The 20,703-nt window shown below is 36.6% G+C and overlaps 1 protein-coding gene across 1 annotated transcript in view; it reads right to left on the reverse strand.

Annotated features, from left to right (window-relative positions):
- Positions 1-20,703, reverse strand: part of PDHX (pyruvate dehydrogenase complex component X) — a 73,845-nt gene that overhangs the window by 50,415 nt on the left and 2,727 nt on the right. The window contains exon 2 of the mRNA XM_008002210.3: positions 7,913-7,993. Coding sequence (XP_008000401.1) covers positions 7,913-7,993 — 81 coding nt within the window. The remainder of the gene's footprint in view (positions 1-7,912; positions 7,994-20,703) is intronic.

Raw genomic sequence — 20,703 nt, forward strand, 5'->3', positions numbered from 1 at the left:
ATTTTTGAAAAAACTTAATGGTTTCAAGACTGAACTGCTGTCCATTGAATGTTCTCAAATACTTATCTAGTCTTTGCTTAGAAGTAAACTAGATTCATAATTAGATGCAACACTATCATTTTTCATGAAAAATATCAATTTTCTTAACATATAAAGGTCTAAACTCATTGTTTTATGGTGACCATACATTTTTAAAAATCTCAAAATTCAAACAAACAAAAAACAGTTAATAAGAGAAAAAAATCTATGAAAAGTATAGTGTCAGAATATAAATTTGTTTTTAATATAAAATGAATGAAGCAAGTTATCATAAATGTACCAAGAACCAGGTATACTTAAACATATATGGATACCCATGTATATAGTACATAAGTGTTAATGAAAAGCAGCAAATTATAGATCACAAATCACAAAGGTGATGAGCTTAAAAAAGAAGCCAGTGAACTACTAAGAACCAAGGATTAAGATTGCTTTCAATTATTTACTGTGTTTTGGCAAAAACAAATTTCCCTTCAGTTGGCAGAACACAGAATTTTAAGAGCAACCTTCAGGGAAACACGCTCCAGGGACTTAAAATATATCCTGGCCTGTCCTACATGAAAATAGCACACTGTAATCAAAAGGGAAAAAGAACAGAATAATGAGACCATATGTCTCCTGGCTCTTTATCTTAACTGCTCATATTCTAACGGGTGTGAATAACTTATTAGATTGCCAGTGAGCTGGAAGTCTGAAAGATAAATGTGGCCCAAGAATCCCCTCATCTGCTTACCTATAAATTCTCAAAGTGTAAAGAAAGTTAATCTTTTTAAAATAATCCCTAAAAGACTGTTTTGTGTCTGAGTAATTATTTAATGACACCAACACCATGTCATATTGAATATGAAAATAGCCAAAGCTCTATAATTCATCAGAGAAAAGAAACCTAAAAATAGATTCCAACTCATTACATTATTTATAAAGGTAAAACTTTCTTAGATACTGACAATTATTTTAAAATATGGTAGCAGCCATGCAGAGCCAACTGCTCAAAATGCTTTCCAATGGGGTACTGGCTCTTCCATTTACATTACACGTATCTTTCTTAAATTCTAGAAAATTATCTGCCAAATTTTTCTTTGAAAATTACCTCTTCCCATTTTCCTCTTTTTTATTCTTCTTCTGAAATTCCTATTGGGTTACTGAATAATTTTCATTTTACCCTTCATATGTCAACTGCTCTCTCATATTTTCCAGTGCTGTCTCTATGTGTTACATGCAACCTAATTTCCTCCAGTTGTCCTACCGTTCACAAATTCTTCATTCAGTCCTGTCTAATCACACTTCAGCCCACCCTTGAGGTTTGGGGGTTTTTAATTTGAGGGACAATATTTTTCATTATTAGAAGTTCTGTTTATCCTTTTCAAATCTGCCTGGACTTTTGTAATTCCAATTAACTGAAGTTCTGGGATCCGGTCCTGCTGCTTGTTATGCCTATTGACTTTCACTCCTAAAAGACTTCTTCATATGTTAGTAAATATGGGATTGTGACTTTTGCTAAGTGAGACTTTATCTGCAAATTCTGTGTGGTTTGGATTAGAAGCTGTATTCTTCCAGAATAATGGCTTCTACCAGGTAACCCACAGAGGCGATCAGCCCAGGACAACTTCACTTCTACCTGTGGGTTCCCAGAAAATGCAAGTACTATAAATTTGACCCTCAGGATGACTCTTTAGGGGAGTAGGCATTCTTATTCCATATAGATTCAAAACCGATTTGCCTGTTATCACATGGCATTCCATCCACATGCTGATGACTCTCAAATTTCTGTCTCCAAGTCAGACTTCACTCCTGAACTTCATCTCCTATAATCAATTGTCTATTGAACACTTTCCCTTGAATGTCTAATATGCATCTCAAATCTTACCACATCCAAATCTTAATCTGATTCTTGACTTCCCTTCCTTGCTCCTTCCACCCACCCCACTACCACCAAAAAAAAAAAAAAAAAAGTCAGAAACTCCAGCCTTCCAGCTCAGGCCTAGTGGTGCACCTGGCCTCAACTCCCATTCACCACTCCAGATGTGGGGACACTTGATTTCCTTTCTCTGCATTCCAGCATCACTTAACATTGAAAAGATTTACTTATAATATTATATCTGATAGAGAGCAGATGCTTTACCCCATCTGTTTAGATGGTCACATTGATTAAGAGTCCTCAGTGTTGGCTTTTCAAATGGGAGCAGGAAAAGGAGGCTACTTTAAATTGCCTATAGTTATCTCTTCATACCAGGTTACTCTTAGGGCCTGTTCCTTTCAACATAATGCTACTAATAGGGCTCAGAAAAGTATGTAGAAACCACTTCCTGCCCAGGTACAGTGGCTCATGCCTATAATCCCAGCACTTTGGGAGACCAAGGTGGGCAGATCACTTGAGGTCAGGAGTTCGAGATCAGCCTGGCCAACATGGTGAAATTCCGTCTCTACTAAAAATATAAAAATTAGCTGGGCATAGTGGTGGTTGCCTGTAGTCCCAGCTACTTGGGAGGCTGCGGCACGAGAATCATGTGAACCTGGGGGGTGGAGGTTGCAGTGAGTGAGATTGGGCCACTGTACTACAGCCTGGGTAACAGAGTGAGACTCTGTCTCCAAAAAAAAAAAAAAAAAGAAAAGAAAGAAAAAAGAAATCACTTCCTATTAAGAAACCATGAATGTGGATATATTTTGGCTTTAGGATAAGGACCCTCACAGATTGATAAACTACAGATTCGTATTCAAGATCCTTCTAATAATCTATCTTATCTTACAGCCACTATGCCCCCAATGCAGCCAGACCTACCTGCTGTTGCTAAAGTATGTCTCAGTGACATCTTTCTTCCAAGACTTTACCCATGTTTTTCTATCTGGAATGTCCTTCTCACTTTTTAAAAAAGCCCATTTATTCTACAAGGACCAGTTCGAATACTACCTCATCGGCAAAGCCTTCTTGGATCCTTGTCATGTACCCTGCTTTTGGCTTACTTTCCCCTCTGCCGATACCTTTACTAACTGACCACTTACAGCACTGCAGTTCTATTCCAATTACCATGTTAGTCACAAAGGGAAGCACAAACAAGAACAAACTCAGACATAATCCCCGCTGAGGAACAAAATTTAGTAGTATGTCCAATCAGACTTAGTTGGGTCCATCAAGGACCAGTAATGTTCATTTGGACAACCTCACTGCACCATACCTCCTAATCTCCATAGTGGCTCAACCCACGGCAATTTTTCTCGCCTTTCCTTACACCCCAGACTCCCTGAAAGAAGTGAGGTCTTGTCCCAAACTCCGCAGCTCATTTGGCTAGGGTTCTCAAGTAAATACTTGTCAGCCCTCTTCCTGATCCCCAAACCCATCATTAGCGGCAAAAGTGATGTCATGAAAGGTCAGACCTCCTAGGATCACAACACAGCTCTTCCAGACTCTGGTGTCCTGCCCACTGCCTAAACTCTTGATACTATTTCATAAGCACTGGACTGGACCACTCAATACCAACATTCGTGTGAGTGACATCTGTGCCTACTAAAAATCACATTAGGATACCCTGGAAGTCCTTGCCAGGGCTAGTCTCTGGAATTAGACAAATCCTCCCCAGACCATGTTATTCATTCTCTACTTGCTCTTTCCTTCTTTCTTTCCCTTTTTAACACTTGACTTACCATTGCTCCAGGTGAAGCATCATAATGGCTGCGGGGGACTCATTCAGTCACCTCTAATTTCTCTATTCTTCTGTCTAACACTCCCTAATAGGTACTGTAGATTCATCCTCTTTCCTCCACAATAGTTTAACCTGATACAGAATGAGTCAAGCACAGAGAAAGACAGCTACATAGGGTGCTAAAAGAGGCTATCCAGTGGCCAGTACCTAGAGGGGTGACTCTACCACCACACATGGCAAAGGAAAAAGGGGGAAAGAAAAGGAAAAGAAAGTAGCTGCCAGAAAAACAGAAAGTCCCTTTCTCCAGCTTCCTTCACATTAACTGTTTCTCTATCCTTCTGTATGAGCACTGTAACATACTCACCTCTTTTATTCACAGTCTTATTTCCTAAGCACCATATTAGTTACTTAAAATCTGGTAAAATGGTTGCCAGAAACAGTGACGTAATACAGCTTTATAGATGGTATTGCATCAAATATTCTCTTAATAATATCAACATTCCAATTCATCTGGTACTAGTTTCTCATTTCAAATTATATCCTGAAAGCACTATGTACAACTTTAAAAAATATATATATAAAAAATAAATTTCAAACTATACAAAAGTGGTGAGAAAAGGCAATGAAGCCACATATACCTTTTACTTCACTTATACAACTGCCAAGTGATTCATGACTGATCTTGTTTCAGTTATACCCTCCCTACCCTCTCAACCTCCACCAGGGTTATTCTGAAGCTAATCCCAGAGATATTGTCATTTCATACCTAAGTATTTCATCTCACATCATTTATAGGTGAGATTATTTTTTAAAAATAATCAAAATATAACCAAAATATTATTAAACCTTTAGAATTAATAATCCCTACGCTGGGTGCAGTGGCTTATGCCTGTAGTCCTAGCACTTTGGGAGGTCGAGGCAGGAGAATCACTTGAGCCAAGGAGTTCAAAACCAGCATGAGCAACACAGGGAAACCCCGTCTCTAAAAAAATACAAAAAACTAACCAGGCATGGTGGCGTGTGCCTGTGGTCCCAGATACTCAAGAGACTTAGATGGGAGAATCACCCTTAGCCCAGGTTGAGGCTGCAGTGAGCAGAGATCGCACCACTACACTCCAGGCTGGGCAACAGAGTGAGACCATGTCTCAAAAAAAAAAAAAAAAAAAAAAAATCCTTAGCATCATTAAATATCCAGCCAGTTTTCAAATGTCCCCATCTGTTTTGTTTGCTTGAATCATAATTAAAATAAGGTCCATACGTTGGCATTGGTCTCTAATCTCTTGTATGCTATAGGTTCGCCCACCCGCCTGCCCCGAGCTCTTCCCTGCCACCCTGAAATTTATTGGTTGAAGAAACTGGCATATAAAATTCCTCAGTTTAGCTTTTGCTGATATACTTCTGATAGTGTCATTGAACATGTTATATTTCCCCCTGTATTTCCTGGAAAATGATAGTTAGAGCTATAGGCTTGAATGTATTTGGTTCAATTTTCTGGCAAGACTACCTCACAGTGGGAAGCATGTAATATCTGGTTATCTCTCTTTTTGTGATGTTAGCAGCTGTTAATGATACTATTTTACCAGAAACTGCAAAACGGCGATACAGTGACATTCTATGATTCTTCTATCTTTTAACAACTGCGATATGCTAATAATGAGAAACTTCTCATCAATTACTTGGTTACTCAGAGCTACAGTTCATATAGCAGAAAAGGTAGAGAAAAATGCTTGAGTCTTTCCATTTATTACATTTTCAAAATGAGTTATTTCTTAGCACCCTCTAAAGCTAACCAATTATTTTTTTTTCCTTTAGTATTACTGTGAACTTATGGTTCAAATATATTTAATGTATTGAAATATATTAAATATATTATCCTTATTATCCTTAGTGATCCTCAAACTATCTCATCTATGGCTCCTGAGTCCTTTAAGATGCTCTCAGGAGTTTTTGACAGCTTCCTTGCTTTCTGAACTGACAAGTTATTAAAAGTTCATCTGCACATCTCCTGCCCTAGACCTGCAAGTAGCTACTCTCCAAGGAGCCTTCATTTACTTTAGTGGGAACTGATATTTAGAGACTATAGTCTGGGTTCTAGGGGTGCTCACTGAGACTCGATTGGTCCTTGTTTCCAGGCATTGCCAGGAGAAAGAGCTAGAAAATTTACCATCACAGAGTCTTTCCTAACCTTAGAAACTTTTACCTGTTTCTCCTTTAAACTACACTAAAAATTCAAGTTTCCAATGATACTATCTTAACTAGTCATTTGCTTTATCCCATAAAATACACAAAAAAGCCTTAGAATAACAATACCAACATAACCAGCATAATATGATTACTCTAACAGTTGAAGATTACACTTTTGGAGATGCTTTATCCTTCAGTTATAATCTATTAGGGCATATAATCAAATATCTGACATTTGAAATAGTGCCTCTCCGTATGGTTATGTAAGCAAATTGAGAGAGAGAGAAAAAAAAAATGAATTAGAATCACCTGTCTCATCGTTTCAATCTTTAGGACTCATTTACATTTTAAATTTGTTTTAAACTTGGACAAAATATGTATATGGTCCCAAAGTCAAAGAGACAAAACAAGATATATTCAGAAGTCCAGCTTCCAGTTTCTTCCCCACACTTTTCCCTCCATTACTCTGTAAATAACCATCTATTGTTGTTTTTAAAGTTTTATTTTATCCTTTCTTTTTAATTTCTTAAATATTAGCACTGCCACCTCTTTCTTTGATAAATGATATATACTATACTCACTTGTCTATACCTTGCTTTTTCCAATGAACATCACTCCATAGCAGTATGAAGAGATATTCCTCATTCCTTTTTACAGTTGTGGATATAGTAAAAGTTATTCAACAAATCCTGTACTAACCAACATTTGGGTTGTTTCCACCTTTTGCTATTTCAAACAGTGCTGTGATAAAAACAGCCTAGTGTGTGTTTGTGACTTTTCCTATTTTTCCTGCTGTAACACTGAAACAGATCCTCGAAGTAAAGCTGCTAGGCCAAAGGGTAAACATAAATGTAATTTTTCTAAATAGTGCCAAATTCTCTTCCCTAGTATTTACACCATTTAGCATTTCCTCCAGCAATGTCCGAGAGTGCCTGCTTCTTCCCTTCCCTCCACAGCCTTACCAAGAGAACAGCTTGTCAAACTTTTTAACTACTGTCAGTATAATCGGCAAGAAATGACATTTCAGTAAAGTATCTGCATATTTCTTATCAGCTGAAAGGTTAGGCAACTTTTTCTATGTTTAAGAGCCATTTGCAATTATTTTTCCATAAACCATCTGTTCATGTATCTTACCCACTTTCTTGTTGAGTTGACAGTCTTACCGATTTTTTAGGGATATTAACCCTTTGTGATAGAAATTGCAAATACTCTTGTCCAATTTGTCACTTCTTTTACTTTACTTGCATTTTTAGCCATGTAAAAGTATCAAATTTTATTTCCCATATTATAATCTGGATTTTGAGTTATAGTTAGGGTGTTTATTCCACTTCCAGGTACAGAGGAATTCAAGACTTGCATAGTTTCATTTTTATACATTACATGTATTATTCATTTGTAATTTATCCTTCACATAATATAAAAAATAAATCTAATATTGTCTTCCTCTACTATACACTTAAATTCCATGTGCAACTGCATCTATTTCCTTATTCTCTACTCAGCTGCACTGGTCTGTCTTTTAAGCACCAATCCCAGAGTTTTAATTAGAAATGCTTAATACTATGTTTCAATAATTAGCAGGGCTACAACCCTCCTCCGCTGCTCTGCTTTTGAGGGTTTTCTTTGTATTCCACTTATTTGCTCTTTCCAATAAAATTTATAATGAACTTGCCTACCTCCTGGAACACACACACGCATGCGCGCGCGCACACACACACACACACACACACACACAATCATGATAAAGTTATCAATTAAGAAGAATGTCAAAATTATGATGTTGAAACTAAAAGCTGGGTATAAGGACTAAAAGTTGAGGGAAAAGCCTTAAAATATTTTTCACCGTTCTGTGCTTGTGTAAGGATATAGGCTGAACCCAGAAAACCTTTGCTACATTATCATGGGAAAACTTTATTTAACCAAACTTACATTAACTACCAAAGGGACACAATTTATTTAAATTATATCACATATTGTATAACAGGACAGATTAGAAAAAAAAAATAACCAAATAACAAAGCATACAGGACATTAGGAAGGTACCTCCTCACCTTCCTTTTTCAGCCATTTCACAATGTTTCCCTCTTCCATTGTAGGAGACAGTGACGGCATTAGTATCTTAATGGGATCACCTGAAATTGAAAAAAAGGAAAGATCAGCCACAACAAATAATGCACCTCTTGAGGCATCAATATAAGTTCAAGTAAATTAATGTTAAATTCCATTTGAAAAAGAAGGCATTCCAAAGTCTAAAAGATTCCCAATTGGTAAACTAAGTCTCCAGTAAATAGTATGGAAACATAAAATTCAATTTTTTATAACAATAAAAATGTTTTTTGGAATATTTTAAACTCTGTTTTCATAATTCCCTAGTGTTCTATGCATCTTCTCAAGCCAGGTGCTTACAAGTCAAAAAAAAAAAAAAAAAAAAAAAGGAGGAAATTGATTTAGGATTGATTTAGGTTTCACTTCCTCCTTTTCCTTTTGTTTCTGCAAAATAGATTTATAGGTAAAATGACCAAAGAAAAAGGTAAATAAGAAAACAACAACAACAAAAAAAAAACAGCAACAACAAAAAAAATATGGTTCTGACAATCTACAACAGAATAATCAAGATCAGACTTTAAGAAATCGGCTGTTTTTATTTTCCTCTAATATTATAGTATTCAAGAATCAAAGGTTCCTACGAATAGGTGTGAAAGGAAAAGTTTGCCTTGTCAAGGATGATCAGAATTTAAGTGGTTAAATTAACCTCACTTTTTGTTGTATACCACAGTTCAGTTGGGGATCCAGAGAAGTAGACCTCAAACCAGAATGATCTCCCAATGAAGCATAACTACATTTTCCTTAGGTATCAAAAAAGGAAACACTATGTATTTGTCCAGCAACACTTCCCAATCCACTGTCCAGGGTTACAATCAAGAGCAACATAGCTTTTAGATTACAATTTACTAATAAAATACCATGGTAACAAATACATCCATCCCCTGTAGTTTTCCACAGACCCTATTCTCTCCTCAGATTGTTCAACTCTCCAGACTCAAACAAGCAAAAGACTGTAGCATAGCTAACATACTTCAAACGTGGAAGAACAGGGCTTCTTTTGTCTCCACTGATGTTTTAGGGTTAAAAGCAAGGAAATTTAGCACTAATGGTAAATGAGAATAAATATTTATCTTGGGAAGCTGAATAACTTGTACTGCATTTTCAAATGGAGATTTCCTATGGCTTCATGATAAAGGCGCTTCCACCTCTTTGAAGTATTTAAGAGAAAGTTTCTGTACCTCTCCACTTTTCCCTCACTCTGAAGGTCTGGAGAAAGAATGCAAGCATGCATACCTGCCTCAGTCCCTTCCTTATTTTAACAACTTCCTGATTATAGACAACCTGCAGTCTCCTCTCAGCTCCTCCACCCACGTGCTAGGCACACGTGGCCCCCTGCCTTTCAAAAGCAGCTCCACAGGCCCACCTCTCTGTGTTCTTGCCATCAGGGCCCACTGGATATGAGGCAGCAATTCGGATATGTGTGTTTGCTTTGTACACACACAGTCTCCCTCTAAAACAGAAAGTTCAAAGTCTAAAGTGGGGTTATACTAAGAAGCCCAATCTTAGGCCACAGATCTAAGTCACATTCTCCAATCCAAAGTAACTATCAGCATTCTATCTCCATCTGTCTTACGCTTTCTCTCTCTCCACTGGCACCAAATTCTAAGAAGGTTGGAAAAGTAGAACTATCACTCCTAGTGCCCCAATGATGACACAGCCCAAACCAAAGTTCAAGTCAAACATGCCCATTTCATCAAAGAGAAAACCACAATCCAGACTGATTACAGCATGCGAATCTGCATGCTTAACTCTCAAAGCTGTGCTGACTTAACATTTCAGTGTTCCTTACAAACATGGATCATCAATTAATTAATGGTTATTGATAGCTTATATTCACTCAGAAATCCAGATATAGCAAACCAAACACATCAGATCAATGTGAGCATTCTTCATATATGTCTAATCAAATATCCTTATAAACCTTTTCCCCACCTTGAACATGCAGAATTCTTGTATTAAAAAACCACTTTTGCTGAGGTGGGCAGATTTGAGGCCAGAAGTTTGAGACCAGCCTGGCCAACGTGGTGAAACCCCACTCTATTAAAATTTAAAAATTAGCCAGGCGTGGTGGCACATGCCTGTAATCCCAGTTATTTGCGGGGCTAAGGCATGAGAATCACTCGAATCTGGGAGACAGTTGCAGTGAGTCAAGATCACTGCACTCCAGCATGGGCAACAGAGCAAGACTCTGCCTGAGAAAAACAAAACAAAACAAAAAAACCATCTTTACAGGCCGGGCGCGGTGGCTCACGCCTGTAATCCCAGCACTTTGGGAGGCTGAGGCAGGCAGATCACGAGGTCAGGAGATCGAGACCATCCTGCCTAACACAGTGAAACCCCGTCTCTACCAAAAATACAAAAAATTAGCCGGGCGTGGTGGAGGGCGCCTGTAGTCCCAGCTACTTGGGAGGCCGAGGCAGGAGAATGGCGTGAACCCTGGAGGCGGAGCTTACAGTGAGCCGAGATCGAGCCACTGCACTCCAGCCTAGGCGACAGAGCGAGACTCCATCTCAAAAAAAAACCCAACAAAACCATCTTTACTACTGACAATGAATATTTCAAATGCACACGAAAACAGGTTATCTCTAAGTGCATTATATACTGAAAAACAGGAGGAACAATAGCCACAATGAGTTTCCTAACTCCTAATTATGAAAGATGGTTATTTTGGAAGACACTGAAGAACAAAGACCATCCAACTCCAGTTCACCATGACTCTCAATAACTGTAGCTGCAACAGTTTCACTTAATTCCCAAGCTACCTCTAGTTGAAATGCTAATTATAACTAGAAGATAGCTTTAAAAAATCTCCACATTTTTTACTTAGTAAAATAAGTCCTTGTGAACTAAAATAGGCACATTAAAATATTAAATAGGTAAAAAATAATGCAAACTACTAAGTACAACCATAATGTTTTGTCTATAAAACTCTGGAGAACTAAATTCTTGAGTGAACTAAAATTAGGGAAGTGCACTTAGGGAAAACACACATACACACACACACACTCTCTCCCACACAGGCAAGATTATAACATTAGTGATGCATCTCCAAATCCAAACCATAACAATCCTACACTTAACTGCAAGAATTCTTAAAATGTGCATAAAGCTTAATACATTAAATGCATTTGGAGATAATAGAATGAGCTTTCTAATCCTCTACACTATGTGGTGTGTCTTACTGCCTTTTTCATTTTTTACATGGCTTGATAAAGAAATCAAAAACAGTTGCTTAAAGAATGTACTGTTGGCCGGGCGCGGTGGCTCAAGCCTGTAATCCCAGCACTTTGGGAGGCCGAGACGGGCAGATCACGAGGTCAGGAGATCGAGACCATCCTGGCTAACACGGTGAAACCCCGTCTCTACTAAAAAATACAAAAAACTATCCGGGCGAGGTGGCAGGCGCCTGTAGTCCCAGCTACTCGGGAGACTGAGGCAGGAGAATGGCGTGAACCTGGGAGGCGGAGCTTGCAGTGAGCTGAGATCTGGCCACTGCACTCCAGCCTGGGCAACAGAGCAAGACTCCATCTCAAAAAAAAAAAAAAGAAAGAATGTACTGTCAGCCTGAGCCTCAGCATTATTTTTTTAAGCTCAGAATAACAAATGCCCTTGTTTTGGGGAAAAAAAAAAAAAAAAGGAGGTGGGGGGTGGACAAAAAAAACTCCTACCTTTTGAATAGCACCATGGTAAGAGGCCAGCCTCTTTTAGAAAACAAAAGCTTAATAATAATTTAAAAAAAAGGTCCCAATGTGTTCTATCAAAAAGCTGAAACCAGGCATTATGAACAGACTATTTCATAAATATATACATATTACATTTATATATCAAAGAGTTCCATTTCAAAGAAGCAACTAAATGGACCTCAATGATACTATAGCCAGATTCCAATTTATGACAAATACTAACTTAATTCTCTTAAAGTCTCTCTCCAATATTTGTATGCTTTGGTTCCAATTGTCATGACACAATTCATATTGATTTTATGATTCTGTCTCCTATTACAATCTCCCACCTAAGAGACCTTCACATTTCCATTACTCTTGACATTAAGGACTACATTATGAAGCCTCTGCATTTATTATTATTTTTCAAGTTACCAAACCAAGAACCTCAAAATTTTTCATATTTTAAAAATAAAAAGAACATAATCATTCCTTAGTCACCCTTCATGAAATGAACTGAAATTATTTATATGAATTATGATAATATAATAATTCTGTAGTAGATCATTATCTTTACTCTGAAATGAAGGTGACGAAAAACCAAAGAAAGATATTTTGGACATTTCCATTATTCAATACTATCTCTTGATAGATTATACTCACTTATTACGGAGTTAAATGTGCAGTATATTTTGTGGTGATTCTAACTAATCTATCCTCAGGCTTTCATGCTAGAAAAATCATTTCATAAGCATTAATGTGTTAATAAAAGTACATATTTCTTTCTAGTATACCCTCTTTTGATTAGAACACTACATAATATCTTTTCCAGATGTATTTTTCTGATGGGAAAGTAATTACGCAATCATAATATCAGCTTGAAGTGACAGGACTGCACATAATTAATATCTGCCCTTCATGGCTGCTGTCAGCTCTACTAAGATAGTGTGGACTTTTCTAGACTCCTTGGAATGGAATTTTATCCTTTACCTAATATTAACTAATTTGCATTTGAAATTATATGCAGACTCCCTCCTCATTCCAGTAAGCTGTACATTCTACCATTCTCTTGTCAAATTAAGAAGGCCTTAAGATATGCACCAATTATGTTTCCTACTAATATTAGTTTCCCACAATTACAGGTAAGTAGTTTGCTGCACTCATTATACAGGTTTTTCAATTAGTACTCACAAAGTACTCAAAATTTAGTTAAAATTTAACGCTTTTGTAGTCACTTTAGTGTTCTGCTCCTTCTTACAAAGTTAACAAATTATACCGAATTGGTTTGTGAAACCTACCCTTCCATAGCAGTTACAAAACATTTTTTTTAATTTTAAAATGACTATTGTAATGTATGTGGTCCAGTAGTTTATATTCAAATGTGCTGATTTTAAAAGTAAAGTCTCATGACTCATGAGAACTATTTTACTTTTTTTTTTACATCAACAGAATTACACAATAAGTTAAAATTTTTTGCTTAGCATATTGCTGTTTTCCCTGCCATTTCTGCTACATGAGCGATTTAGCAATCACTGAATTTTACAGTAATCCCTCTAAGCAATTCCTATATTTCTTCAAATGGGCTCTTCCAATTTTTCTATAGCATAATTCTGACTTCAATTTCAAATATGGTACACTAATCTAATTCTAGTTTCTTGTTCCCTAAAGTATTTCTTTTATCCTAAGAACAAAACGCTCATACTTCACAGCAAACTCAACTATATCAAAGCTTTAAATTGATGATCTATATATGAACACTAAAAGGTCTCCAGATTTAAAAAAAAATTTCATACACGCAAACTCTTAAAACACAAATGCAGAACAACCTGTTTTATGGTTAATATGAAGCAGATTTAAGCTCCATTACTCTGACTAAAGTAAGGGTATTCAGCAGTTTACATATGGTACAGCTTAAACATCATGCTCCAGTTCATTTATAGGCTCTAGTTCATTTACAATCCCAGCATGCAAAAATCATGAAACGAAGATAGACCAAATGAAAAAGTAAATTACCCAGTACTTTCTCAGTGTGGCTCTCTGTCTCTAACATTAATTTGCTTCTTCGCTAATAGGGAGAGAGACTGTTCATTTAATCGTTTCTCATTCCAATGTCAGAACACACTAAATAAAACGGAGCCTTCAAAATTGCTGTTCAAATAAAACAATTCTGCCATCTGCAGGCTGGATGAAATAAAGCAGAATAAAGTAAAAGTAATTTAAAAATCAGCACTAGGCACATAGTAACACTTGGAATAAAGGCAGTTACATTATTTTTATTTTAAATGAGCGTTTGTCATATAAGTCTTCTTTGTTCAAAGAGTTATTCTGGTGTGGTACTGGAGTAAAAATAGACTGAAAATGTCAATGGACCACAATAGAAAATGAATGCACAACAGTTCGTATGAAAACAGCACTTACAGGTCTTGGCATGCTAACAAACATAAAGATAACCCATAAGCAATATATAGGTTGAGTATGCCTTATCAGAAATGCTTAGGACTATAAGAGTTCTTAATTTCAGATTTTTTCCGATTTTGGAATATTTGCATTATTCTTACTGGTTGAGCATCCCTAATCTCAAAGTCCAAAATCCCAAATGCTCCAATGAACATTTCCTTTAAGTATCACCTCTGAGCATCAGGTCAGTGCTCAAAAAGCTTTGGATGTCAGATTTTCAGATTAGAGATGCTCAAACCTGTAGATGATATCATCCAATTTCTACCTGCCCCGCTTGTACACACACAAAGACTGAAATGAAATACTCTAAAATGGCAACAGTAGTCATCTCTAGCTAGTGATATTACTATAAGGGCTTTTTATTTCTTTTATTTCTGATAACCTACATTTTCATATATGTCTACAATAAATTTATCCAATCTTACTTCCTCTTTCAAACTTACCTAACACCAAGTTAAAAAATACGCTGTTTGTTTTTGTTATTTTTAAACAGAACCCACAAGGACAGAGAGAAAAGAAGGAATAATGGCACATAATTTTGGAAGCAGAAAAGTAAATAGATAAACAATAATCAGCTAAAGAGACCCTAGAAAGCCGTATCCTAAGCCAGGGAGGATTTGGGTGACCGCTGTTTGAAAAGTAGCTAGATACCTGGATCCCCTCTCATAACCAGTGGTAGGTAACAACTCATTCAACAGAACCTACCCTCATTCAACAGAAGACTGAAGCTTGTTTTCTCTGCAGAGGGCAAAAAGAAGAGCTTGAAGTTCAATCTACACAACTGGGGATATATAAAAACTACAAAAATAAGTTAAGTGGGAAAGTATCTGATGTGGCTGACATTACAGAAAACTGTGTGGAGAAGCTATTACATAGTGTTAGATAAATTAGAAATTATCACAGAGAAAACTAGTTAAAAATTTAAAAGGCAGCAATAACTGCAGCAAAAAGAAGGCTAACAATCGAAATATGGGACAATCCTCAATTGTGAATAACATTTGTTTAGTGTAAACAGTGAATACTTGACCAAGACTTACAAAACAATTTCACTGGGGAGGGAAAATAGAGGGTGGCACTGACCGTCAGTCATCCACAGATAACGGCTAAAATAGAAACAGGGAGATAGGCAAATGCCAGAAGGAAGTTAAAAGACAAAACCGGTTGCTTCTAAGGCAGACTGGGAAAGTTGGGTGAGATGGGGCAGAGATCCACTGTACTGTTACAAGCCTTTCAGTACTATTTAAACTATAGGCATGTACTATTGTGCTACATGAAATATTTTATTATTTAGTTAAATATTTAATTTTTAAAAACTCAGGGAGAAGCAGAATACCATAGTGATTTAGAGAGCAGGTACTGGAATCAAACTGCCTAGGCTCAAATTTCAGATCCACCACCTACAAGTTATTTATTCAATCCATGTCTGTTTCCTCTTCTTTAAAATAGTGCCATAAATAGATTTTTATAAAGAAATAAGGTAGGCTGGGAGCAGTGGCTCATGCCTGTAATCTCAGCACTTTGGGAGGCTGAGGCAGGTGGATCACATGAGGTCAGAAGTTCAAGACCAGCCTGGACAACATGGTGAAAGCCCAACTCTACTAAAAATACAAAAATTAGCCAGGCATGGGGGCACTTGGAGGCCTGAAACCAGGAGGCAGAGGTTGCAGTGGGCCAGGATCACCCTACTGCACTCCAGCCTGGGCGACAGAGCAAGGTTCCATCTCAAAAAAAAAAAAAAAAAAAAAAAAAAAAAGAAAAGAAAAAAAAAAGAAAGAAGGTAACACATGGGGCTTGGCAGAGAATAAGTCTCGAAAATGATAGCTATTTATTTTTGATGGGCAGCATAGAAATAATTAAGAGGGTATATGCTGGAGACATTCAGATAGCTGGCTAGATGTATCACAATATCCTATAATATTGTTAAGATGTCACAATACTGTAGAATATCACAGTTCCTACTTGGAATAATGAGAGATGCATTCACAGGTTCCTTTCACCTTCCCAGCCTAAACTTGAAGGTTCCCTTTTTACTCTCTCCTCTACCTAATTCAGCAGTGTTCTCATGACTAAAGTACACTAATTCTTAATCTCTATTCCCACTACATTTCATATTTGAAAACCAAGATCTCATTAAACTCAGTAGGCATTCAACAAATGCCTACTGAATACTTGTTATCCTAGCCCTAGACCAAACCAGATTCTTCACCTCAAAAGGATTACAATTTAGATAAGAAGATAAATACACAAGTACTAGACAGTAGTAGATAAAAGTGCCATTAGACAATCAAAGAATTATGAGAGCTGAGATTCTACCTGATGAAGACTGGAAAAAAAAAAAAATCTGTACTAGTACTACTTAATATCCATTAGGATGGCTATTATCCAAAAAACAGAAAGCTAGGAAATGACGAAAATGTTTATGGAAATAGGCTTTAGACTAGGTGGTACTTATGGACAAATTACAGGGAGATCTGAGTCCTCTAGACTCAGAATTATATACAAAATTTTGTATGCATGCGCTTTCCTGAAGAAGCGGTATAGCTTTTATCAGTTTTCTAACAGATTTGTTCCCCTCCAGAAACCAGGACTAATAGATTCCCAAGCAATCTCTCCTGAATTAGACATTTGCTGATCCTAATTTTTCCCTACAAATGTTTCATATAATAAAGTCCTTGATTTATACAGTAACGGAAAGTTTTCAAACAGATCACTAGCTATAGTAAATGTACTGCCTACCAAAAAAATGAATCACCATATACCCTATCTTGTTTATAGAATCTGCTGATTCTATATTATTATACTTCTACTTAGTATCCAACAGCACATTAGAAAAGAAGTTAGCCAGAATTTTTAGATAGCATATGGTGTAGAATGCATTTCCTTTGAATGAAATAAACCAAACATTCTAGAAGAGATTTCAGCTTGCAATACTGGCCTTCTTGGTATTAAACTATAAAATTAAAATTCTACATGAATCTCACTTTACTTTGCCATCTTGGGAGAAGAGTAAAAAGAAATTAGCATTCCATTTATAGCCTAGCATAAGAAAACACACACACACGATATTTTGGGGACTTACACAATTTGTTGTAAAAAGCAAATTAAGCTCAAGACAACAATAAGAAGGTATATTTAAGAGTACGTCACTTTAGAAATTTACAGGTAGGAGAAGTCAATATATACTCTCTCTTAAATAGTCATGCCACTCTTATACCTACTCAAGAATTTTGGTGTCCTTAATTGTACTAAAATGATAGGCTGTCACAGAAATGCTAGTCTACAATGCAGTTATTACTATGTCTGATTTCATTTTTTTTTTAAAAAAGCAAAAATGTTCATATAGAATGTACACATGTGAACAAAACGTCAGCTTCTGACACTGTTCTGCTGAAATCTATAATCAAGCTATCACTTGATACTGAGGTAGACTATGGTTAAGGAAACAGGCATTGGTGTCAGATCTGGGTTGAAACTTGAACTATCTACCAGAGTATAGCATTAGTTGTGAATATTAAATGGAGCTGATTCATGTAAAGTGCTTACAAGGGTGCACAGTATATAGTAAGCTCTCAATAAATGCTACTTATTACTCCCAAACCTACTCCCCAAATTTCTTTCTTGCTGGTAGAAGCTTAACTTTGTTCAGCTATATATTTTTCTTGCGCATACACACTCAGAGTTAGTGATTCCACACCCATCCCCTTGATGAGCCAAAGTTTATCCATTTTTCACACAGTGAAGTCAAGCCAGTAACTAACTTAAGAAAGGGCAAACGACCCAATTCTGGTCAATACAATATAAGAAAATTCTGCTGTGGTAACAGAAGATGTTTCTTTGTTCTGCAAAAAAGACATCCAAGAAGAAAGATCCTCTTTTCTTCCTCTGGACGTCATCAGGTGCACAGTTCCAAAGTAGTCATCCACTTATCCACTAACCTTGCGTAAAATGCTAAAACCTCTCTAAGTCTCTATTTCTTCTCCTATGAAACATGGCAAACCTTTGCAGGGTTTTTATGAGTTAGAAGTAATGCAAATATAGTGAGAGCTCAGTATGTGATGGCTACTTCTAATATGCTGCTTTCATATACAGAATAAAATGCTTTAAAACAAAGTAAACATATACAAAATATTTCCTGATCATCTAAATCTTCTTAGTCCCTCCTGTTGCTGCCTGTAGTAAGATCTCATTTACCCCTGCCCTATTTTCTTTGGATGGGCAAACATCTCAGCTGAGTAGTCTAGATCTGCTTTGCTTAGATGATACATTTTGCTTGGTCATTACCTAGCGCAGAAACAATTAAAATAAAGCACTACTGCACTACTGAACTATTTTAGTCACGCGGTCATAGCAACAGACATGCCAATCATCCATTCTCAACGTATACTACTTTCTTAAAGAAAATGTCCAAATCGTAGCCTTAGAAAGAATCAGCCTTGCATGCCCTATAGCACAACTGATCTACAGTGGGTCAGTTACTCTATTCAAGGAATTTGGAAGGAGATTACAGAAATGATGGTAGGCACTTAAATTAAACTGACAGAGCGTCGTGCATAAAGGCCTGAATCACCAATGAGGCAAGGCAAGCTGACATTGAGAAAGAAAAGCCAGGAGTAAACAGATTGATAATCACAAGTCTGCACAGAAAAACAAAGTAAATAAGAGAAAGAAGACAATAGGAGCTCTAGAAGAAATAGATGGAATAATTATGGTTTCCCCATAGTCCTGCAGCACTTTATAAGTGATGTTCTATCCTTTTAATAAATCCTACTTTTACTACAGCTTTCTACATGTTTGTTTCCACAGGTAAATGAGAACTCGAAGGACAGTATCAATCTGATCAGTTATCAGTGTATAAGCACTTAATAAGAACCAGGCCTAAAAGAGTATCTGTGTTTTGGCAGAAATACCATACCATTAACTCTATCAAAGAAGTTCCCTCTCTCCTTGTTATAGCACTACTGTCAAAAACTCATATGCCTACAAAAAACAGGCAGGTAAGAAAAGAGGACTAGCATCTTAAGGCCTTTTTCTTTAGATTCTGACATTCTTTATTGTCATATTAAATGGATAAGCATTTTCCTCCTTTACATAAATACACAATATCTGCTTTCTCCCATTTTTCTTGGTCTTTTGTCTTCTGCTTTCCATAGAGATAAGGGTACAAGAAAAAAATGACAACTAGAGATGATGCAAATACCAAGGGACATTCAGCTTTGCTAAGATGTAAGGGGGATAGTGACAAAGTAGGAAGCAATTTCCTACCTAAAAAGAATAATTATTATTCAGTGTTAGATAATTGTCACCACATAGGGTTTAACTTTCAATTTTAAAGAGAAAACAAACATCTAGATTTGTCTGTAAAGTCTCCTGATTTCAAACTTTTGCCATAAGTTTTTCTGCTAAAACAATGTGGGTCAGTTCACTGGCTGCCAACTTGCAATCCTACTGTAGGCTCTAGTGTTCTTTTATAACGTCCTAGATTTCTAGCTTCCTTAGGTATGTTTATTTAATGTCTATAATATGCAAGGCCTATAATTACATACTAGGCAAATCACCACCAAGATTGAACCTCATTTATTTTTCTATTCACAGGTTATTTTAAATTCAACATGTTATTCTTCAGAGACAACTTAAAACCAATATTATTAATTAACATCTTACCAATTATATGCCAAATCATACTACCTACTCTGAAAGGACCATAATTTAAACTGTTTGAAGTTAACTGTCTAGGGTAGGTTGAAAAACTGTTTACAGATGATGTGTCAATTATATAACTAGCACTCTGGCCTCTGGGTCTTGGTTTCTGCTGTTCCTTCAGCCTGTAATGGCTGGCATCTCTTCCTCTAAGAAGCTGCCTTATATATTATTTCCTGATCATCTCAAACTTACCCCCTCTGAGCTTACTGCATACACTACTGAAATCATGCCTTTATTGTTTACATTCCCAAAGACACTATAAATACCTTAAGGATCAGCCCTATATAGAATTTTGGATTGCATGTCCAGAAACTAAGTATGATTAAATGTGCCATGTGGCAAATACTGAGAATCTGTTTGATTCAGCTGGCCACTACTTCCCAAGCAGGCTACCATGTGCCTGGCAGCTAACAGATGCCAATTTCTTCACCCATTCTTCAATAATATAAGTGGTGAGAAAGATAGTCTCTGCATTCTCAATAAATCTATTGAGAGAATGATACAAATTAAAGATTTGTTAAGCAAATTAATATATGTATACAAATACATACATGCACTTCAGTTCATTAACATAGTTGTGTGTCTTTAGGAGACTCAATTTCTCTAAGTCTTGGTGTTTTTGTCCAACTAAATGCAGATGATGCCAACTTTACTAGGTTATGTGAGAAGTGAATGAGAAATTCTAGGAAGTGCTAAGACAATGGCGTATGTCATAGCTAATAAAAATGCTGCCAACACCTCTTAAGGAAACCAAAACTCCAAAGGTAGTTCCAACTGACAAATTTTTAAATCCTAGATATTTGTGTGAAAGAGGAAACAGTTCAATAAACGTACTTAATGTACAGTTTACAGTAATCCAAATAGTAGCTTAGTTTTATGAAACTACAGTTTCTACCAAGCTCAGAGAAAAAATACCA

The sequence above is a fragment of the Chlorocebus sabaeus genome, chromosome 1, assembly GCF_047675955.1.
Source record: "Chlorocebus sabaeus isolate Y175 chromosome 1, mChlSab1.0.hap1, whole genome shotgun sequence".
Lineage (NCBI taxonomy): Eukaryota > Metazoa > Chordata > Mammalia > Primates > Cercopithecidae > Chlorocebus > Chlorocebus sabaeus.